Genomic DNA, 22,035 nt, shown 5'->3' on the forward strand with positions numbered 1-22,035 from the left:
AGTAGCTCCATGCCAGTGGCCTTGGATGCCAGGCCAAGGGACTTAGAGGGGATAGTGCAAGCAAACCAGGGAGCAGGGAGGGGCCTGAGCTGTGTTGTAAGGAAGTAGGTCGAGGCCTTGTTCCTGGAAGGGTCGGTGTCATGCTACATTATCATTTCCTGGGAACATCGGAGAGGCCTTCAAGCCAGGTTACACTTTGCAGCTTTAGAGACTCAGTCCCACCATCCTGCAGGCAGCAGGACAGGAATTCCCGCTCCCAGTGAGGCTAGGCAGGAGAGCCTGCTGCACCGGGTCGTTCAGCATGACCCTAGTTGGACCCTGACTGGAGGCCCCCTTTGCCGTCCACATTTGGGGCCCCCAGCAGGGCTCATTCAGGCCGGTGGGTGAGGATCAGGGCCCCTGGAGCGGGACCGGCGGGCCCGGGGCGCCGGGGATAGGGTCCGGCGGGCCGACCGGCTCTCTGTCCCGCGCAGTGTGCGCCCCGCACGAGTTCCAGTGCAGCAACCGCTCGTGCCTGGCCGCCGTGTTCGTGTGCGACGGCGACGACGACTGCGGCGACGGCAGCGACGAGCGCGGCTGCGCCGACCCGGCCTGCGGGCCCCGCGAGTTCCGCTGCAGCGGCGACAGCGGCGCCTGCATCCCAGAGCGCTGGGTCTGCGACCGCCAGTTCGACTGCGAGGACCGCTCGGACGAGGCGGCCGAGCTGTGCGGCCGCGCGGGCCCCCGGGCCACGCCCGCGCCCGCCGCCTGCGCCGCCGCCGCCCAGTTCGCCTGCCGCAGCGGCGAGTGCGTGCACCTGGGCTGGCGCTGCGACGGTGACCGCGACTGCAAGGACAAGTCGGACGAGGCCGACTGCCGTAAGCCCCCGCCCACCCCCATATCGCCCAGGGCCGCGGGTGCGCCGCCGTCCGCGGAGGGGGCCGCCTCTTCTCGCCCTACCCCGACCCTAGTCTTGGTTTAACGGGCGCGACAGAACTGGGGAAACGTGAAGTGTGTGTGGTCACATGGCTGCTAAGCTGTGGAGCTCAGGGTCTTCACAGGCACCTATGACCCTCCGGGATGCGCCCCTGCCCCTGTCATACCTCCCACCCCTGCCTTCCCTGGCCCAAGCAGTCACCCACCGGTTCCAATGCCAGAGACCTTGGTACACTAAAGAAGAGCCCCAGCTCGACCCTTCCCTACCTCCTGGGCCTGCTCATCCTTCAAGGCTTCTCCCAGATTTCCTCTGATGGGCCCTGCTGGGCTGGGTTCCCCTGAGCTCCTGCAGGTTCCTGGCCACCTTGTCTTACAACACATCCACACAATGATCTCCTTTGCCCTTCAGCCCTGTTCTGCACCCTTGAGCTCTTAGAGGAAGGGGAGGCTCTTAGTAATCTGTGCACCCCCCCCCCCTACATCCTGGGCGCTGAGGAAGGGTTTGCTGAAAGGGTGGGGTCATTAAGTAACGAGCACTGAGATTCCAAAGACGTTTAGGTGCCTGTTCCAGAGGGGTGGCCCTGGGGAGAGACAGTAGAGAGGGAAACAGGAGACCTGAGTTTTAGTCCTGGCTTTGCGTGCCAGAGTGCTGTGTGACCCTGGGTGAGGCCTTCCCCCTCTCTGAGCTTCAGTCTCCCCATCTTGTGCCTTGGCCAGGTGTCCTCCGAAGACTCCCAAGCTCAGCCACTGGTTCTCTTCTTGCTGGGGGTGGACGTGGAGTGGAGGTGGGGCTGGAGGTGGGGGAGGAGAGCTGTCCCAGCACCTGAGGGCACTGACCCTTTCCGCTTACCCTCCCCTGGCAGCGCTGGGCACCTGCCGTGGAGACGAGTTCCAGTGTGGGGATGGGACTTGTGTGCCTGCCATCAAGCGCTGTAACCAGGAGCAGGACTGTCCAGATGGGAGTGACGAAACTGGCTGCCTGCAGGGTGAGTGTGGTCAGTGGCAAGGGGACAGCACCCCCTGAGCTTTCCCCTGGCTCCCTGGAGAGAGTGGAGTTAGGAGACACCACCCCTTGGTCCTTATGATGCCTCTTCCCCCAGAGTATTACTTGCCCCTAAACCACCCAGACCCCCTCTGTGCGGGTCCGCATGGCACTAGACGTGGAGCCTTAAGGACTTTGCAAAAGCTGAAAGAGGCCTGGGGGAAGGGATGTGAAGGCACTGCAGGAGATCCAGCCCCCACCCTTTGTCTACATCTGCACCCACAAGCAGGGTCACTAACTGGTTCCCGGACCGGGCAGAGGCAGAGTCCTGCTCCCCAGGGAGCTCCCTTAATTCTCAGGTGGCTCTCTGTCATTACCCTGCAGGAGTAGGGACCCTGAACCCCTGGTCATCTGGAGAAATGGATCAAGGATTGGGCGGTGAGGTCGCCTCCCCAGTTTAGGACCCCTGGAGCACAGGCCCCCTCAGGAGATGGTCCCTGCAGCCCCCAGGGTGTCTGTAGAGGGGCTGCATTTCCCTCCAAGGTCCCTAATGCTGGTAGTTCAGATTAGACCCCCACACCCTGCCCACCTCCATGATCCTGGTTATCCCTGAGGTCCTGTCCTTCTATGAACAGAGCTCCCACCAACCCTGTATTCAGCTGTCAATCCTGGGCCACCATCTGGAGGCCGGTGGGGGCTGAGTCTGGAGCTCTCCTCAACTCCCATGGGCCCAGCCCACCCCAACCCTCCCTACCTAAGGTCTCACAGGTGCTGTCCACTCTCTTGTCCGGCCCGACAGAGTCAACATGTGAGGGTCCCCGCAGATTTCAGTGTAAGAGTGGCGAGTGCGTGGACGGCAGGAAAGTGTGTGATGCTCAGAGGGACTGCCGGGACTGGTCGGATGAGCCTCTGAAAGAGTGTGGTACAGTACCTGTCTCTGTCCGGCTGCTGGACTAACCCCCGCCCCGTCACACCCCCTCCCGGCCCTCAGGCCACAGCCCTCACCCACCCCTCTGCACATGTGCTGTTCTGACCCTCTCTCTGGACCCGTGTGCTGTCCCATGGTCTCAGAAGGGGCTCTTTGCCTTTGGGGCCTCTTGTTCTGTGTTTCTGCTAATCTAAGGGCCTTTCCTTTCCGAATGCTCAGAAATTGTGCTTCCTCTCGTAAACACAGCCTCTCTTCAGTTGTTTCAGATTCAGACCTCTGAGTGTGTGCTCACTCGGGAACTTTCTCTCTTTCTCATTGTTTCTGCCCTGCTGTCCTAGCCAGGGCCCTGGCCTCTGAGGCCTTCCAGCCCCCCAGCAGGGGACCCTGCCTTGTAAGAGGCGGGGAACAGCCAGCGGGTGGCCAGACGAGGTCCAGATGAAGGTCACTGGGCTCAGGCCAGGCCTGGGTAAGGATAGGGCAGACCCAGCAGCAGAGGGTGGCACCGTCCTGTGCCCTGAGGAACTTTCTGGGAGACCAGACTCACAGGCTGGACACAAGCAAGGAATGCAAGGAGGCAGTTGCCCTGATGGCCAGAGCTGTCAGGCCGGGTTCCAAGCTAAAAGGAGTGGGAGAGTCTGGACTGCAGGTGGGCGGACATCACCAAGAGCTTGTGGGAAACCCAGGGTGGGCTCTAGGAAGGTTCATTTCTGAGGTCAGTGGCTTGGACAGAGAACCCCTGAGTGGACAGAGCCTAGGCCAGACCCTCCCTCCCCTACCTTCCTGGCAGGCCCGTTTCCACCCAGCACCTCCTGGGCCTTCAGAGCAGATCATTCCCTTGAGCTTCCTGAAACAAAACACTTTTTCCCCTTTTGAAGATTAAGAAATTGATTTCAGGAAGGAAGAGAAGCTGGGAGAAGGTCACTCGGCCTTCGTCTGAGCTTGCAGGTGACAGACTCCCCCCAGGCTCTGCCCTGAAAAGTCCCAGAAGAAGGAAGTTGTGGAAAAGAGGATAGGGCGGCAGGAACATCTGAGCCTAGGCGCCCTACCGGAGACTACTAACCTGCTGAACTCTCTTCTCTCTTGTCTTTTGCATGACACTCCAAAGAGACGTATGTACGCATGTGTTTGTGTCTCTGTGCTGGTGAGAGACCAGTGTCTGTATCCATGACTCCTTCTCGGAGGAAGGCAAGGGAGTTGCATCGTGTGTCTCTGTGTGGCTGCCATGTCTGTGTGAATGTGCCTGTGCATGTGAGCTGGTGTGTGAGCATGTAGATGTGTGCATGCAGGTGGGCACTAGTGCTGGGGGCACTGCCCCTTCCTTCCGTGGGGACCCCAAATGCTCCTCAGGCCTCTCTGGACCACTTTCCCTCCCTCCCTCCCTCTGCTACAGGCCCCAGCAGACTCACCTCCAGGGTAGATCAAACTGGGAAGGCCCAGACTCCCCTCTTCTGCCTCCATGCTGGCTCTCCAGGGCTGAGGGACCCTCTACCTGTTCTCTGACCCTGACTCACCTCAACCCTGGAGGACTCTGCGCCTTCGTCTTTCATGGAAGCCTAAGTCACGTGGCACTCTCCCCTTCCCCATCAGAGCCATCTGGCACCTCCTGCTCCACCCAGTGCTCAGTAAATACGGTGGTTGAACTGCCACTCCTGCAGAAGGAGGGGGAGGAAGTGAGTGATGGTGACTGAGGCCATGAGTGAGCAGGTGAACAAGTGAACGGATGGTGCTGAGGGAGCAGTATGCAGTGTGCTATGGGAGAGGTCAGGGAGGGCTGGGAGTGATGGGAAGACCCGAAGGTGGTGCCCTCCAGAGACCACCCCAGAGCTACTGTGGCTCAGCCCACCCCAAGGTGCTGGGGCTTCCCAGTGTTGGGCCTGGCCGAGTCATCCCCAGCCCGCCAGTCATGGGGTTGCCATGGTCTTGTTCTTTCAGTTCTGCCAACATCCCAGAGAAACAGGAGGCGGCCCAGGGGTAAAGGGGAATATTCCCCCAGCATGGCTCAGGCTGGGGCGGGGGGCACCCACAGCTATGCATGGCCTGGGGTGGGAAGCTCAGACCGGCTGTGTGCATGGCCCTGGCTGGCTCGGCACAGCTCTGCTTGGCTTGGCTGGAGTGGCGGGGCAGGGGTCTAATGGGCAGAGGGTGGCACGGCACCTTCCCCTGGCTTGAAGAGTTAACCTTCTGTGATTCTAAAGCCCAGAAGATGCTGTGAGAACTTGGTGAGCCTTGGTCCTGGCCTCTCTGACCTCCACTAGGACCCTGCCAGACGTGGTGAGGGAGTGGAGGATGGGGGAACCAGATCCCTTCATCCCTTGCAGCAGTCGGTAATCTTGGGACCAGACTTGTGACCAAGTGTAGGAATAGGGACAGGGGCTGAGAGGAGAGGAGTGGGGAAAAAGTCCACCATAGTTCACAGTGGGAGAGAACTGACTTAGCAACAGTGCCATGGAGATAGAGGCCTGACAGTCTTAAATAACCACAGGCTCAGTAGAGGGCAGCCCTTGTAGTAGTTCAGACCCCTCTGGGTGGCAGACTAGCTCTGGGCCCCGTCCAGAGAGGGACATGGACAGAAAGAGTGCATCCAGAGAAAGACACCTGAAAGCCAGGGGACCAGGAATCAGTGCTTTAAGGAAATTCTGAGGGAGCCATTGGACTCTGGCCAACCCTGCATGGCACCAGCTGCCTCAGGGGGAAGTGGGCTTCCCGAGACTGGAGGTGGTTAAGCAAGGGCATTTCACAGGGGATTCTTAAGGTACTTGACAGTTGGACATGGCACATGCTTACTGAGGTCATGAGGAAGGAGATGTAAGAAACGTGTTTGTGAAAGGAAAGACCTTAGGCAGCCTGGCTGCCTCCAGGCTGGTGATGGACAGAGTCCTGGCCTGGGAGGCAAAGGACCCGAGTTCTGGTTCCACCCTGTCCTGTCTGTGTGTCTGGCCTTAAGCAAGGACCCTCTCTGAGCCTCCTCTTGCCCAGTCACCTGGCTGACGAAGCTGTGGCTCGATGAGGCTCTGAGGGAGGCTGAGGCTGCCCTGAATCTCTGCTTCAACTCCAGGCCCATCCATGTCCCGCCCCCACCCCAGTCTCAATTCCTGGACCCTCAGGAGCCCATGTCCCTCTCTAGGCCTGAACGAGTGTCTGCACAACAATGGCGGCTGTTCCCACATCTGCACTGACCTTAAGATTGGCTTTGAGTGCACGTGCCCTGCGGGCTACCAGCTCCTGGACCAGAAGACCTGTGGCGGTGAGCACCCCCACCCCAGCCCCTCAAGCAGAGGCAGTTCCTCCTGCTGGTTCTGACCTCTGCTCCTCCCCACAGACATCGATGAGTGCGAGGACCCAGATGCCTGCAGCCAGATCTGTGTCAATTACAAGGGCTACTTTAAATGCGAGTGCCACCCTGGCTACGAGATGGACACACTGACCAAGAACTGCAAGGCCGTTGGTCAGTATGGACACTACAAGGTGGGGGCAGGGGAGCAGCTCTGAGCAAGTCCAGGAAGCAGCGTGCTTAATGCGAGGAGTAGGTGTGCACACATACCCCCTCACACACTCAGATAGGAAGTTGCAATATATAGCACACACACAGTGCAACCGTGCACACAACACTGACCATGCATAGAGCCACCCAGAGACTGCACTCACATGGCAGATATAAGCTGGACCATGCTGGCCACAGTGGCATAGGCAGCCCACACAAAGAGCTGCGTGCAGACCTGACGGTGATCATCAGGTCAGCCGATGGAATTCACTTTATTCATTTGTTTACACTGAACACCTAACATTGTGGTAGGCACTAGAGACTCAACAGTAAGCAAAACAGATTCAAATCTCTGTCCTTATAGGATTTACACTCTAGTAGGTGAAACAGGAAATCAAAAAACTAAGATTCAGTGCATGGCAGACAGTAATTAGGGTTCAGGAGAAATATAAAGTAGAGAAGTCCAAGGGGGCAATGGCTTACGATTTTAAATGAGAGCGGTCAGGAAAGCCCTCACTGAGAAGGTGACATTTGCATAAAGACCTGAAGGAGGAGGAGTGAGCCATGCATGACCTGCAGGAACCAAAAATAGCAGCATGCCTGCTGTGTTGAGATTACAAAGAGGAAGCCGGTGCAGCTGGAGCAAAGAGAATAGGAGGAGATGAAGCCCACAAGGTGACTTGGGGCAGATCATAAAGGCCATCTTGACTATTATAAGGGCTGACTCTCACCATCAGTCCGGGGGAAAGAAGCTTTGGTGGGTTCAGAGTAAAGAGACAGGGTGCCTTACATTTTAACCAGCTCCCTCTAGCCGCTGTGTTGAGAATAGACCGTCAGGGACAGGGGAGGAAGCTGGGTAACTGCTGCAGAGGTCATTGCAGTCAGCCCGGAGAGAGGTGATGGTGGATTAAACCAGGGTGTTGCATGGAGAAAATGAAAAGTAGACAATGTGAATATATTTTCAAGGTCAGGATTTATTTTGAAGCAACAGGATTTTCTTATGAATTGAATGTAGGATGTGAAACTGAAAAAAGGAGTCAAAGATGACCATGAGGTTTTTAACCAAACGAAAAAATGGGATTGCTATTTAAGGCATTGGGAAAGATGGTAAAAGAAGGTTTGGGAGAATATTGGATTAATTTGGACATGTTAAATTTAACAAAACTGTTTAGACATCTCAGTGGAAGTATTGTGTAGGCTGTTGGATATATGAACCTGGAATTCAGATGCACAAACACCCACTCTGTAGGCTATAACAATACAGCAGCTACAATAATTGACATAGAGCCGGCAAACCCGAAACACTTAGCACCCAAACTGTCCAATGTACAGAATATACATTAGCACATCACATGTAGCTTGCTACCAGTTCCTTCCCCCACCTAGGACAGGTGTGACGTGTAACATAGACTGTATACTTGCAGTGGAGACAACACACAATGGCCCATATGTATACAACCCCCACATATCAATATCTAGAGTGCAGTTCCACCAAAACTCCAGTCGTAAACAAACAGGGCACCTGTCACAGTCACAACTCTCAGTAAAAATCAGTTCAAGATACCCTTTAACCCAGCTCCTGCCCTCAGGAAGATAAGGTGTCTTTGCTCTCATTTCCAGGCGAGGAAATCCCTTGTGGCTCAGCTGGTAAAGAATCCTCCCGCAATGCGGGAGACCTGGGTTCGATCCCTGGGTTGGGAAGATCCCCTGGAGAAGGGAAAGGCTACCCACTCCAGTATTCTGGCCTGGAGAATTCCATAGGTTGTATAGTCCATGGGGTCGCAAAGAGTCAGACACGACTGAGCGACTTTCACTTTCCAGGCAAGGAGATCACAGATTGTCAATGGGAGAGTTGGCCTTGAACCCAGCTTTTCTCCTTTCTCCTTGCACATGGAGCTGTATTTTTCCATGCTCTGTGTCCCATACCCTCCCTGCCACCCCCACCCTGCTTTGAAATGATCTCTATCACTACACACAGGTCACACCCTCAGCCCCAGGCCCCACATGGCTCTGTGCTGGTCCCTCCCAACTCCCAAGGAGCACATTACCCTGGCAGAGATGTGCAGTGACAGGGACCAGGGGCCCTGCAGAAGTGTCAGCTGGAAAACAAGACTGGGAGAAGGCCCAGGCAGCTCCAGAGATAGGTGTTTCTGCTCAGAGACTGCAGATACCTGAGAGTGGCCTGTTACATCTGAAAACAGGCTGGAGGAGTGGTGGCCTGTGCCAAGTTCTAGACCCTCCTAGGCCTGGGGGACAGTGATCTTCCCCATGGAGTTGCCAGGAGTGTTAAACCTTTGATGTTCTTCCTGAAATCTAATCCTAAGTCTGAAAATGAGTTTATATATACACCAGTTGTGTGTTGTCCCTTTGCATGTGAATGATCTGTATCATATTATACACATCCTGCCCCAGCTACTGGCTCAGAATAAAGTGCATATCCAGATAACAGGATCCTTTGTGATTGGGTCCCTGCTGGCATCTGCAGATTCATCTCTTGCTGTGTCCCCAAACACACTCTGTGTAAATTGAAGACTCACAATGACCTCCTTGAATCTCCTCCCTTGAGCCTCACCACCAGCCCTGAGGTCTGTGCTCCATCCTGCAGCCTCAGTCATCTTTGTAACTCATTTGTAACATTCATGTTGCCCCTTCTTGAATGTTGCAGTGGGGCCCAAGCAGAAGAGGAGGCAGCTGTTGGGGAAAAATGCACTGTAGGTAGAAGGACAGCTTGAGCAAAGGCCCTGAGGCAGCAAAGCTCTGCCATGGGGAGATGATGACAGATAGCCTGGTGGCTGGGACCAAGGTGTTAGGGGGGTGAGTGATGAGGCTGGACAGGGAGCTGGAGTTACTGCAGAAAACCTCCCATACAGGCCAGAGGAAATGGAGTCATCTCAGATTTGGGGGAGTTTATGTCTAATAAAAAAAAAAATCCCTCTTGTTATGTGTGGTGCTTTGCATCTTATGGCTTTTGTACCCGTTATCTCACTTATTTCTCTAACTTGTGAGGTAGGAGTTGCCACCACTTTTTACAGGAGATGAGGTGTCCCCCAGCAAACCAGTGGCAGAGCCTTGGTCTCTAGACCCCCCCACCTGTTGCGCTGACTCTTTCCCTCTCAACCCCCCTGCATGGCAGCTGGCAGAAGCCCATCCCTGATCTTCACCAACCGGCACGAAGTGCGGAGGATAGACCTGGTAAAGCGGGACTACTCACGGCTCATCCCCATGCTCAAGAACGTCGTGGCGCTGGACGTTGAAGTTGCCACCAATCGCATCTACTGGTGTGACCTCTCCTACCGCAAGATCTACAGGTGAGCAGAGGCCTGGCTCCTGCAGCCAAGGCGTGGAGAGGGCCTGACAGAGGAGGAGAGGACCGGTGGCCTCTGCACCCGCTCTGCCCCTAGGTTCCCCCAGGACAGAGTTGGGGCTTAGGAGGGGATGCAGGAGCACAGGGCACGTGGAACTGCCGGGACTTCCCCACCTGCTGGGCCAGCGGAGTCTGAGGGCTTTGTTGGGAGAGCACCTTTGGGCCCACACATGGGGGCTTTGACTGACCTCTGGCGGCCTGGTCGGGCAGTGCAAGGCACAGGATGGTGCCTCTGGCTTCGGCGGGGATTTTCAGAGCCGCTCACATACATGTGTGTTGGATGCTCAGGACTCAAAGATGACTCAGACCTGGGCCTGCCTGGAGGATCCCACTCAGAACACAGTGATATCTCTTGTGATGATCATGAAGGAAAAGTATACAGGACACCTCCGACCCGGTCTGGGGGCTGCACTACACCCAGACCAGCCCTTCACATCACAGTCTGTTCCCAGGAAGGCTCCTCACACACACAAGAAAGTTCTCTCCTGGGAGCTTCTGCGTGCCCAAGTCCCCTTTGGTAGTCATGTCCTTTCTTTGTCCTGAGATCCACTTGGACTCAGGACTGCCGATGACCAGGCCCTGGGTGGACTGTTGAACAGGTGGTGGGATGGATGGATGGAAGCAATGCCAGTGGCTTCTCAATGACAACCCAGTGCCTTCACACCCCAGCGCATATAGACACACTCACACTCGCACACCCAGAACCAGCTCGAGCAGTGTGTGTCCAACAGTTGTGACTGAAAGAGGCAGGATTTGATGACAGACTGTGTGTGGGGCTGTAGCAGGAAGAGTTGAAATGAATTCCCACTTTTGTTTTGAGAGTTCATTTTTGAGAGTTTCGGTTTCTTGCTTGGCACTTGGGTACCGTTCTCTGAGATGGGACCAGGAGGGGAGAGATGGTGGTGGGGTAGGCAGGCTGAGTGTGGCTGAGAAGAAGGGAATGGGGTGAATAGTTTGGGATGTGTTGCGTTCAAGGCGTCCATGAGACATTCAAAGGGGGCCAGTTGGCTTTATAGTCTGAAACTTAGACACTTGTCAAGATCAGAGAATTTGAGTCATGGATGGCCATGGGCACTGTGGAACTAATAGAGCAAAGAGAGGGTCTGGGGAGAAGAAAGCCTTGGGGAAAACAGCGTTTGGGAGACATAAAGCCCTGCTAGTGTTGCCCCCTGAGTGTCTGCTGTATTTTGGCCCCTTCTCTCTATTCTCACTGCCTCAGCCCTTCTGCAGACCCTCTTCGTCTCTCACTTGGACGTGCTCACAGCCTCCTAACTGGTCTCCCTGCCTTTATCCCCTCCCGCTCCAAACCCTTTCGTACTCTGCACGTGCCACAGTGATCTAACTCCCCTGTCTGGCCATGTCCTCTGACCTGTTCAGTTTTACCCTTAGCGCATATTCGAGGGCCATCAGGAGGTGGCCCCTTCTACCTACTCCCCGTCTCACACCCTCACTTACCCCTTCCACCCCTGCCCGCTGGCTCTCTCAGTGTTTCAGAACACGTGCTTTGGCATCTGCACATGCTGACTCTAACCCGACCTGTCTGTTCCTTGTGTTGCTGGTGAACAGATCCTTCAGGGCTCAACCACAAGGCCTCCTCCAGCCCCCCAGGGTGATGTAGTTTCCATTTCTCTGCTGGTACAGCCTCTGATACTTTCCGTAATCACAGAGTATTGGTGTAATTATTGGGCTATAAATTTCTGTCCCTTCTAAACTGAGCTCCTTCAGGCCAGAGACTGTGGCTGACTCGAGCTTGTGTCCTTACCCTGGTGGCCCAGAGAACCCATTGAATGGAACTGAGCCAAGCTCCTCTCTGGTGCACTGCCATGGCCCAGAGGGAAGAGAGGGGAAGGGCAGCTGCAGACGGGCCCCAGCGGTGGCACGCCTGCCCACGCCAGCCCTGGTTGCTCCTAGCGCCTACATGGACAAAGCCAGCAACCCCGTGGAGCAGGATGTCCTCATTGACGAGCAGCTGCACTCTCCTGAGGGCCTGGCGGTGGACTGGGTCCACAAGCACATCTACTGGACCGACTCTGGCAACAAGACCATCTCCGTGGCCACAGTTGACGGCAAACGCCGATGTACTCTCTTCAGCCGTAACCTCAGCGAACCCCGGGCCATTGCCGTCGACCCCCTGCAAGGGTGAGTGTTCCCACCCCCAGACTGTGCTGGGCGCTCAGTCTGCACACGTCTGTCACCAGAGCTATCTCGAGGGCTTCGGAAGGCCCTGGGCCACCCAGACACAGGCAATGGGGGAGAGAGTCCCTGCGGGCCCCTCAGCCTATGAGCGCCTGACCAGGGGTCCTTGTGCACTGGCTGTCAGGGCACTCCCAGGACTGGGATACTCATCATATCACAGAACTGAGCATCTCAGGGCACTGGAGACTGTAGATATTCCTGGGGCAGGACGTCTTCCCTCAGGTTGCCATGCGCTGCAGGTGGGCATCTGGTAGGTGCTCATACTCCCAGAGACAGGAGCCCATTACATCCCACACAGCCTGTTTGAGTAGGGGGCAGCTCTGCCCATTGGAAAGTGATCTTTGTTTGTTTCTCACATTCCCAAATCTCTCTGATTGGCCTCTGGGGTTACCTCTGGCTGTCTCCTCCCTGCCCTTCCAGACAGCCAGAGAGATTTGAGGAACAAAATTACAGGGTCTACTCTGCTCCAGGCTGCCCACCTCCATCCCCACCCATGTTGCCCACAGTCTCCGGGCCCCTCATTACCCAGGCTGACCTGCTCTGGCCATGCCTCTGTACTGGGAGTAGGGATTCTGAACAGAGCAGGACTCCCTCCCTTCCTCAGTAGTGATGTCCTGAGATGGCATGGTTTTTAATCAGCTGCATCCTATTGCTTGCCAGAATCACCAGCTTCCTCCTTCTGCTGTTTCCTTAATTGTTAAGCAGCGATAAGAGAACCCTCTTCTTCCAGTCGGGCAGCTGGGGTTGGGGCTGGCCACCCGAGAGGGTGTGTGTGGCCTTGGGAAGTGACTGACAGCTGCCATTTACTCGGCACACACAGGTGCACCCAGCACAGTCCCAGGCATTCTGCAGACACTGAGTCATCTCATTTAACCCCACCTCAACCCTGTTCCCGGTCTGCTGTCATACAGACCTGGGGCTGTACCTGCCATGTCCCCCAAACCATGTGGTTACACCCAGCCCATCCCTAGTCCATTGTGGATCTGCCAGGGTCCCAGCAGGAAACCCACTGCACACTCAGATGAAGATAATTTGAGGCCGGTTAAACCTTTAGAGCATGAGCCAGTTGGAGTCAGCTTTGTGTGGGAGAGTCAGGGGAATAGACATCCTGACCTCAGTCTGTCCTCTTCCCCCTCCAATATTTTGCTGAATCCAACTGGAAGCCAGACAGCTAGGGAGTCAAGCCCATTGATGTGGTTTCCACGTGCACCAGCCTTTTGCTGTACAGAGCAGAATGGCGATGGGATTCAGAGCAGCAAATGGAAGGGATCCAGAACAATCACTCGGCCCTTTAGCCTGGAGCCAGCTTGGCTGGACACCAGGCTTCAGCAGAGGCATTATGGGGAGGGTTAAGCATGCAGGCTTGAATTTCAACTTAAATTTGAAGCCTGGTTTCTCTGCTTGTTCACATCGTGATCTTAGGAAAGTCAGCCCCTCTGAGCCACAATTTATTCATCTGTAAATGGGACTAGTAATGATACCCTTCTGGGGTAATTGTGAGGCTAGAATGAAAACACTAGTTTGTTCAACAAATAGTAAATGAAGACCTATATCACACACAAACCACCTGCCAGGCATAAAGTGAGGACTAACGCAGATGAGGGACCCTCCCTTAGTGGAGCTTGTAGACTAGTGGGGAAACAGACAGCAAACAAACACACCACACGCCAGAAAGCCTACAAAAATCAACAATGGTGTGAGCGCTGCAGAAGGGAAGAACGGGGTGCTTTAAGAGAAGATAACAGGGAGAACCTACTTACTTGGAGGGGAAGGAAGAACCTACTTCCTAACAGAGGAAGATTCTCTACTGAAAAGACATTGTAAATGGGAAAAGAGTGGGAGCGAAGGCTCCATGAAGGCCTTGGTGCCCTGAAGGACCTAAGAGAAGCCCTGTGGGGCAGCTGTGAGGTTTGTAAGGAAGGTGGGCAATGGTGCTAGGAGAAATAGCCAGAGAGGTAGGCAGGGCCCTGGTCGTGCAGAGCTTTGTCAGCTGTGGTAAGGATTTGGGATCTGATTTTAAGGTCAATAGGAGAAGCCATCATGAAGTTTAAAAACTGGAGAGTGGTAGATCTTAAAAGTCCTCATCACAAGAAAAACCACTGTAGCTATGTGTGGTGCTGGATGTGAACTGGCTTATTACAGCAGTCGTTTTGCAATATATACAAATACTGAATCATTGTGTAATGCACCTGAAACCAGCTCACCTGTCAGTTCTAAGACTGGATGTTCCCATGAACTCTAGAGGTCTGCTTCCAGTCCCCACTAAGCATGATCCAGCGGGCCGTTGAGTCCTTGTGAGCCAGACCACCCCAGTCACGTTCCCTGTCAAGAAGCTCAGCTGGGTTTTCTCTCCTCTAGGTTCATGTATTGGTCTGACTGGGGGTTCCAGGCCAAGATTGAGAAGTCCGGGCTCAACGGCGTGGGCCGGCAGACACTGGTATCGGATGGTATTGAGTGGCCCAACGGAATCACCCTGGGTGAGCCCTGCCTTCTGTTGTAGTGCCTGACACTGACCACTGCCTAGAGCTCCGTGGGTCTCATCTCCACATCCCCTCTTAGAGCCAGTGCCTATGTTTCCTGATGGTTTCCCTGGGCTGGCCTCCTCCTGAGGCCTGGCCTGGAGATGTGGGCAGGGAAGGGGCACAAAGGAGCCAAGGTCCAGGCTGCAGTCGCAGGCTCAGCAACTGATCCCCTCGTCCTTTTCCTCCCCAAGATTTGCTGAACCAGCGCTTGTACTGGGTGGACTCCAAGCTGCACCAGCTGTCCAGCATTGACTTCAGTGGAGGCAACAGGAAGATGCTGATTTCCTCCCCTGACTTCTTGAGCCACCCTTTTGGGATAGCTGTGTTTGAGGTGAGCCCCGAGAGGGGAGGCAAGGCTCCTTCAGGAAGCTGGAGCCTAGGAAAGGCTGTTCACACAGGACGACTCCCTGAGACTCGTCCAGGTGGAAACAAAGGGACAGGGAAGCCAATTGGCTCGTCTGTATGCAATATGTGAGCTGCCTGCAAACAGAGGCTTTGCAGTCCCTTGTCCACCTGGCAGCCTCTCCTGTGCTTCCTCCCCAAGGCCCTTCCCCGAGAGCACTTCTCATAGGTAAGTTGCTAGACCTTGTGCCCTCAGCACCCAGCACTGTACCCACATATACAGAAGGTGCCCAATAAAGGGAGGAGGAGGAATGTACATTTCCTTAGTATCGTTTACTATTGGAAATGGCCTGATAGATGCTATTCAATTCAACCACTCGCACTCACTTTTGCTGGATCCTGGGGTCATAGGGGTGAACCAGGCATCATCCTAACCCTCAAGAAAAAAAGACCCCTCCCGCCCCACCCCCCCCCAAAAAAAAAAAAAAAACACCCCACAGCAACAAAAAAGAAGCTCATGGAAGAGTGAAGAGGCAAGACCTTCCTGTGTTCTGACCCTGACAACCTTTCTCCTTGGGGAATAAGGAAGCCAGAACCAATCAAGTTCTTGTACACACATACCTCTTCCCCATAACTTGCTCTGCCATCAGGGGGAGGGGAAGCAAGGGGACACTGGCCCATGGTGGGTGTGGGTAGTGTTTGCTTGGAGCAACATCACCCAGCACAGCTCTGAAACTGTGGGCAAAGCTCCACCTCCCACGTCCAGCCTCTGCTTCAAAAGACAGGTGTGTTCAGACACATGTGTTTGTACTTGTGCATATATGTGGCATGTATGTGGATGTGCATGTGTATACATAAATGCATCTGTTAAAACATGTGCATTCCTGTATGTGCTAGTGCTTGTGAATGTAAACGTGTATACCAATAATTAGACAAGTGCTCATTTAGGTTCAAGTGTGCCTTTGGGTATGTAGATGAGCATGTGGGCTTGTGTCTAGGTCTGCACAGAGTGCATGGTTGTAACTGTAAATGTGAATTTGTCTACATATGCACATCTAGGCTTGTGTGGACTAACCATTGAATGCACACGCGTGTACACCCAGAGGCTGCAGGAGGAGGCCCTGTAGGGATAATACTCACTAAACCACACATCCTCTCTGATCTTGGTCCCGGGCCCTAGCGATGGTAATAGCTAAAGAGACCCAACCCAACCCTGGTTCTGCTGAACTCCAAGAAGCAGGACTAGCTCAGTGTTAATGAGCAGCCTTTAGGCCAAAGCACAGAATCACTGAGTAACCCTCTGAGACAGAAGGAAACCACAGCGTATGCCACAGGTTAGAGCTGAGAGTCCCACCACGAATCCGTGGACAGGAGACCTCAGGGGAAATGCCGGAGCAGTTCTGGTGATTGTGGTTTGGGCCTGAGCCCTCAGACAGAGGTCATGGGTTTAGGCTCTCGGCCATTCTCTGTATCTGTACCCCACAGGACAAGGTGTTCTGGACGGACCTGGAGAATGAGGCCATTTTCAGTGCAAATCGGCTCAATGGCCTGGAAATCTCCGTCCTAGCTGAGAACCTCAACAACCCACATGATATAGTCATCTTCCATGAGCTGAAGCAGCCAAGAGGTGAGCCTTCCCCAGTCCTAGGTCCCCTGCCTACATCCTCTCCATCCAATAGGCAGGCTGCGTTCACATTCATGTCACATCCCAGCACCCCCTGAGGCAGTGCTGACAGTCCCTCTCATTGGTGAACTGCTTAGCTGTCACATATTTTATTTCATTTGCCTCACACTCTTGGTGAACTAAGGCTGGGTATAAATAAGTGAACATACAAATGTCCCATTTTTGTCAGTCTTACAAAGTATGGCAATTACTGTTCTCATTTAACCGCTGAGAAACTGTAGTGGAGAGGTAAAATAACGTCGGCAGATCGTAGAGCTAACCCTAAACCTAGATCTGTCTGATTCCAGAGCAACTTTGGCCGTGAAGAAGCCCATTGCTTCTCATCTGTCATTTGTTCATACTTGGCAATGGTATAAAGTAATGTATCCTAGGGCCGTCAGTAAGTCAGCTGGCTGGTTGGGAACAAAAGCCAAGAATCCTACCATTAGGTTGTTCCCGCCTCTGTCACTAGGGTATCCTCAGTCTAACTGTAACAGAGAGGGTGAAGGTGGGGGAAAGCGGGTAAGGAAATCAGGTTGGTGCCTGATTCTAGATCTAGAAATTTAAAGAAGAAAGAGATGTGGCATAGGGAGGAAAAAAACATGGTCTCTGGAGTCCAACAGACCTGAGTTTAAATTGTCTCCAAAATTACAAGAGGTACAGCGTTGACAAGTTTGTTCTTTTTAAGCAGTCTTTTTTTTTTTTTTGGTCAGTCTGGGCATAACACCCAGCCCTCAGAGTTGTCGTCAGCATTAAACGAACGTGGGGATAAAACAGCAGGTCCAGTGGTGGAAGGTGCTCGACCGAAGTAGCAGAAAAAGTGTTTTGATTGAGCTGAGTGGGTAGGGCCTCATCCCTGGGAGGACGGGGAACCTGGCATTTCCCATCTGTGCCCTGACGCTCTCTCTCGCCATCTCTCTCTGTGCCCATAGCTGCAGATGCCTGTGAGCTGAGTGCCCAGCCCAATGGAGGCTGTGAGTACCTGTGCCTTCCTGCTCCTCAGATCTCCAGCCACTCCCCCAAGTACACGTGTGCCTGTCCTGACACAATGTGGCTGGGCCCTGACATGAAGAGGTGCTACCGAGGTGAGCAGAGCTACCGGGAGGGCTGGTCCCTGGGAATGGCAGACCCATCTGCTGAAGTCTTCCTTGACTTCTGGGAAACTGTGCGTCCCTGGATTCCTCCATGTTCTCTGGCTGCTTTTTGCCTTTGTAGCCTCTTCATTACCTACCCTGAGTTCCGGTGTCCTGTAGGGTCCCTCCAAGGCTGACTCTTCTCGCTTCCAAGAAAGATGCACATATACACACAGCATTTTAAATTCAGCTTCAGGGGGATCCAGAACCCCTTGAAGACCTCAAATTAAGAACCCTTTATCCCCATGGCTTCAGTTACTATTTGTATGCAAGTGACTATAATCTTGCCTGTTTCTCACCCAGAACTTCACACACTACCAAAAGTCCTTTTGTGATATGATTGGGACTAACAGTGAATACTTCAATCATATAAATCCTATTCATTCCCCAGTCTCAATGAAGATACACGGCCTTTTGTTTGAGCATAGGTCTGCTGCATCATTTATGATTTCCAGGTTCAATTGTTTATAGTTGAGTGAGAATTTGAACCTAGTAATATAACAGTATACATGTATCAAAAAAAAAGTCCTTCTCGATTTCCACTCCTCCCATTCTTTTATAGTGACCTTTCCCACACCTAATCTGACAGCACTGTTTTAATAACTCATCTTTATCAAATCAAGGCGCAGTATAAACAGATAAGGTGCTTGTCATTCAGCTAAAGAAAAGATCGTAGCCCATTCAGGAGGACTAGAGAGGGCATTTGAGTTGAGCCATGAGGATGAGTTTATACTTCATCGAGTATATTTATAGAGCAATAATTTAGGCACTAAAACAGCAAAGTTCTCTGTCCAAGTGATCTTCATGGTATTTCCCCTTCAGCACCTCAGTCTACCTCAACTACGACGTTAGCCTCTACCACAGCGAGGACACTAGCCGACACCACCAGAGCCCCTGGGACCACCAACCACAGCCCCACCTACCAGAACCACAGCACAGAGACACCGAGCCTGGCCACCGCGGTCCCAAGCTCAGTTAGTGTCCCCAGGGCTCCCAGCATCAGCCCGTCTACCCCAAGCCCTGCAACCAGCAACCACTCCCAACACTGTAAGGAAATGAGTTCTGCCTTCTTGCATGACATGGGGAGGGCGGGGTCCTAGGGAAGCCAGGGTGGGAGGATCTGTGGGAAGAAGAGATCATACCAGACTTTAGTGTTGGCTTATCAGCAGGGAGGAAGCAGGGGGATGTAGCGCACCAGCCTGCAATTTGGAGTCACAGGTGCTCCTGCCTCATAGAGGGTCTTGAGGGAAGCTACTTCTTGTCTCTGAGCCTGTTTTCTCACCTACCAAGTGGGATAATAATAACCCTTCCCTACCTGATTTGCAAGTTACGATGAGAGACAGAGGAGGCCATGTGAACAGAAGAGCTTGTGCACACAGCCTCTGCTGACTCCGGTGGTGTGTCTATGTCACACGCTATTGACGAGTATGAGGGCATGACCCTCAGATTCAGAAACTTAAACTTCAAAAGCCCTGGTCTCAGTTCTTTGAGAACCGAGGTTCTGAAAGGTTCCCCAGGTAGGTAGGTTCCCCAGGTAGTCATATCCATAACTATGGCTTGCTCATGCCTCTCTGCAAACCCTGGGATAAGTTCACCACTTATTAAATCATTAGGAGCCGTAATTGTCGCTGCTAGAAATGTTCTGTCTCATTAACCAGTGAATACCTTTTAAATTGAGTTACCTGCTGGGGGGAGTTCATTTAAGAGGATAAACTATCTTTTAAATTTTTTCCCACATGTGCATGGCCCAGAAACTACGCAGCTTGGCAGCATCTTTCTAATCGGGCCCATCGTGGTCCAGAGTGGGATTTTCAGAGTTGAGTGCTTACCCTGGAGTTCAGAGAGGCAGATGGAAGCTGTGTAAAGTCCAGTTCCTCTTATCTGGGCAGAGCTCTGACCAAGGGGTCTCCCCACTGGCTTCATCACACTCTAGGCTTTAATATCACTGTCCTGTGTTTTCTCAGGACCCAGGGGGAGAAGAGAGCGGCATTTCCACAGAAAACTTTGTAAACAGTGCACTCTTTCTCCCCTTAATAGTTAGGTTCCCTTAGAGTAACTTGGAGAAGTAGACCTGCTGAGAGGATGGCATCTGGCCGTTGCCAGGGGACAGTCATCTCCGGTCTAGGAGTAAATGTGGGTGATGGTTCATCTCACACCTCAGAGGGCTATCATGAGTATACAAGGGAAAACTGCTTTTTAAGCTAAAAAATTCTATACAGATATTATAATGAAGATGAGTGTAAGAGTGGAAAAGATGGCACAACTTACTTTTAAAACTACATAGTACCATTTCCAAGCACTTTTCAGTTTAGAATCTGCTTTTATCTGCCCTATTTAGGCCTCACAAGAACTCCTACCCCACTCTCTGACCTCTTTGAACTTGGTAAGGCTGTGTCAGGCACTGTGCTAAGTAAGCACTTTACATGAATTGTCTCATTTAATCTTCACAATATCCCTAGGAAGTAGGTATATAATTATCCTCCTTTTAAAGGTAAAGAAATATGATATTTATGACATACAACAACTTGCCCAAGGTCACAGAAGGAGTGAATAGAGCCAGGATTTGAACCCTAGAAGTCTGACCAAGAAGCCTGTATTCTGGATTCTACTAAGCTATATTGTGTCTCATTTTGATAATGCAGACAGTACTGCAGACAGGATTTCTATTTCAGGTGGAAATAGGGAGACATAAGGCAACAGATATTGGCTGAAAGAGGCAGTTGCCCCAAGCATCAACAGCATAAAGACCTAAGGGTTCAGCCCCGAGCTTCCTGCCACCCAAACACTATGGAAAGGGGTAAGGGATTTAGGTCACAAGTCCTGGCTTTGAGCCCCAGCTTTGCCACTTTGAGACTGCCCCAAACTCCCATAAGACTCAATTTCCTCATCTGTGAAATGGAGATGACCTGTGTCCTGATAAGATCTGGAAAGACTAAATTATTAAGCATTGAGTAGGACCATCATTTTGGAACGGGGACAAGCAGCAGTTGGGTAGTTTTTACTGCATGAGGCCAGCGAGGAAAGACTTGGGCTCACAGTGATAGAGCATCATCCTGCAAATGTCTGTGTTTTGCAGATGGGAATGAAGATGGAAAGATGGGCTCCACAGTCACAGCTGCTGTCATTGGGATCATCGTGCCCATGGGTGAGTGTGGCCCCAAATCCCTGGGGAGAAAAGAGAAACCCTGCCCAGGGTTTGGGAAAAGTCGTTAGAAGGACAGAGCACTCAGCACACTGACCTCTCGTTGACTTTTCTGCCCTGGAAGCCTTTCTGCTCACCCCCTAGTCCTGGTGTAGTCTGGTTTCTTAGCTTGGCACCCACGGCCCTTTAGGACCTAGCCCCAAACAACTATCCAAATATTTCCCCCATTATCCCTCACTGACACTCTACATGCCAGCCATGTAAGCCAGCCAGATGGTAAGCTCCATGAGGACAGGCCTGGTGTCTCTCTTGCTCCCACTCTCCCCAGCTCCTAGCAGTATCTGGCATATGGGAGGAAATAACAAACTCGTTGAATTAATGAGTAGGACAAAAGTAATACACTGAAAAATATTAGTAGAGCTACTTGCCATTCCTTTGGTAGATCATGCTATCTTGCATTCTTTCTGTTTGGCTTTCAACAAACATTATCAAACAACTGTGTTCATGGGATTTTCCAGGCATGAATACTGGTGTAGTTTGCCATCTTCTCAACCTAGCGATTGAACCCGTGTCTCCTGCATTGGCAGGTGGATTCTTTACCACTGAGCCACATGGAAAGGCCTATCAAGCAGCTAGGGCTTCCCTGGTAGCTCAGCTGGTAAAGAATCTGCCTGCAGTGCAGAAGACCCCAGTTTGATTCCTGGGTTGGGTAGATCCCCTGGAGAAGGAAATGGCTGTCTACTCCAGTGTTCTGGCCTGGAGAATTCCAAGGACTGTATAGTCCATGGGGTCACAAAGAGTTGGCCATGACTGAGTGACTTTCCCTTTCACATCAAGCAGCTGTGATGTACCAGATTCTGTGATAAGGGGAGGGAAGGTGGTTAAAAATAAGTATGACATGGTTCTTGAGCATAATCAAAGCCATGGGACATGGCATGGGAGGGCGGGAGTGGGGTGGATGTGGAACATGGCCAGGATGAACATTTGTTTAAACCTCACAGAGAGCCCTGTGGGATGATTCATTCTTACCTGGATGTTCACTTGGTATGCTGCACATCCTGTCTCTCATGCCAGTCTTTTCTCTTGGTCGGATCTTTGCATTGTGATTGTCCATTTGTAGGTTTATCTCCCTTACTTGCCTATGAGTATCTCAAGGATAAGGACTTTGCCCTTTAATCTGGGAATCCCCAGTATTGTGGCGAGTTAGTGAGTGAATGTTTTAAAAACTTCAACACCATGCAAGGGACTGTGCGAGGTACCAAGGATTCAAGGAAGGAAAAGATTAACGACTTTTAAGAGCCTTTAGTCTTTAATCAGACTTAATCATTAAAAAGGTAATACAGGAGAGGAGTTACTGCATATTATAA

At 52.6% G+C, this 22,035-nt stretch overlaps 1 protein-coding gene across 15 annotated transcripts in view; it reads left to right on the forward strand.

The window, feature by feature from the left end:
* LRP8 (LDL receptor related protein 8) overlaps positions 1-22,035 on the forward strand; it is a 78,176-nt gene that overhangs the window by 47,310 nt on the left and 8,831 nt on the right. For 3 of the 15 annotated variants that reach the window (XM_061411902.1, XM_061411907.1, XM_061411909.1), the window contains exons 5-18: positions 474-857; positions 1,779-1,901; positions 2,697-2,819; positions 4,758-4,796; positions 5,950-6,069; positions 6,145-6,270; positions 9,440-9,614; positions 11,582-11,809; positions 14,225-14,343; positions 14,580-14,719; positions 16,216-16,357; positions 17,326-17,478; positions 18,349-18,573; positions 20,603-20,671. In XM_061411902.1, coding sequence (XP_061267886.1) covers positions 474-857; positions 1,779-1,901; positions 2,697-2,819; positions 4,758-4,796; positions 5,950-6,069; positions 6,145-6,270; positions 9,440-9,614; positions 11,582-11,809; positions 14,225-14,343; positions 14,580-14,719; positions 16,216-16,357; positions 17,326-17,478; positions 18,349-18,573; positions 20,603-20,671 — 2,166 coding nt within the window. The remainder of the gene's footprint in view (positions 1-473; positions 858-1,778; positions 1,902-2,696; positions 2,820-4,757; positions 4,797-5,949; positions 6,070-6,144; positions 6,271-9,439; positions 9,615-11,581; positions 11,810-14,224; positions 14,344-14,579; positions 14,720-16,215; positions 16,358-17,325; positions 17,479-18,348; positions 18,574-20,602; positions 20,672-22,035) is intronic. The other 12 variants (XM_061411903.1, XM_061411918.1, XM_061411908.1 and 9 more) reach the window with 10 other exon arrangements.

The sequence above is a fragment of the Bos javanicus genome, chromosome 3 (genome assembly GCF_032452875.1).
Source record: "Bos javanicus breed banteng chromosome 3, ARS-OSU_banteng_1.0, whole genome shotgun sequence".
NCBI lineage: Eukaryota > Metazoa > Chordata > Mammalia > Artiodactyla > Bovidae > Bos > Bos javanicus.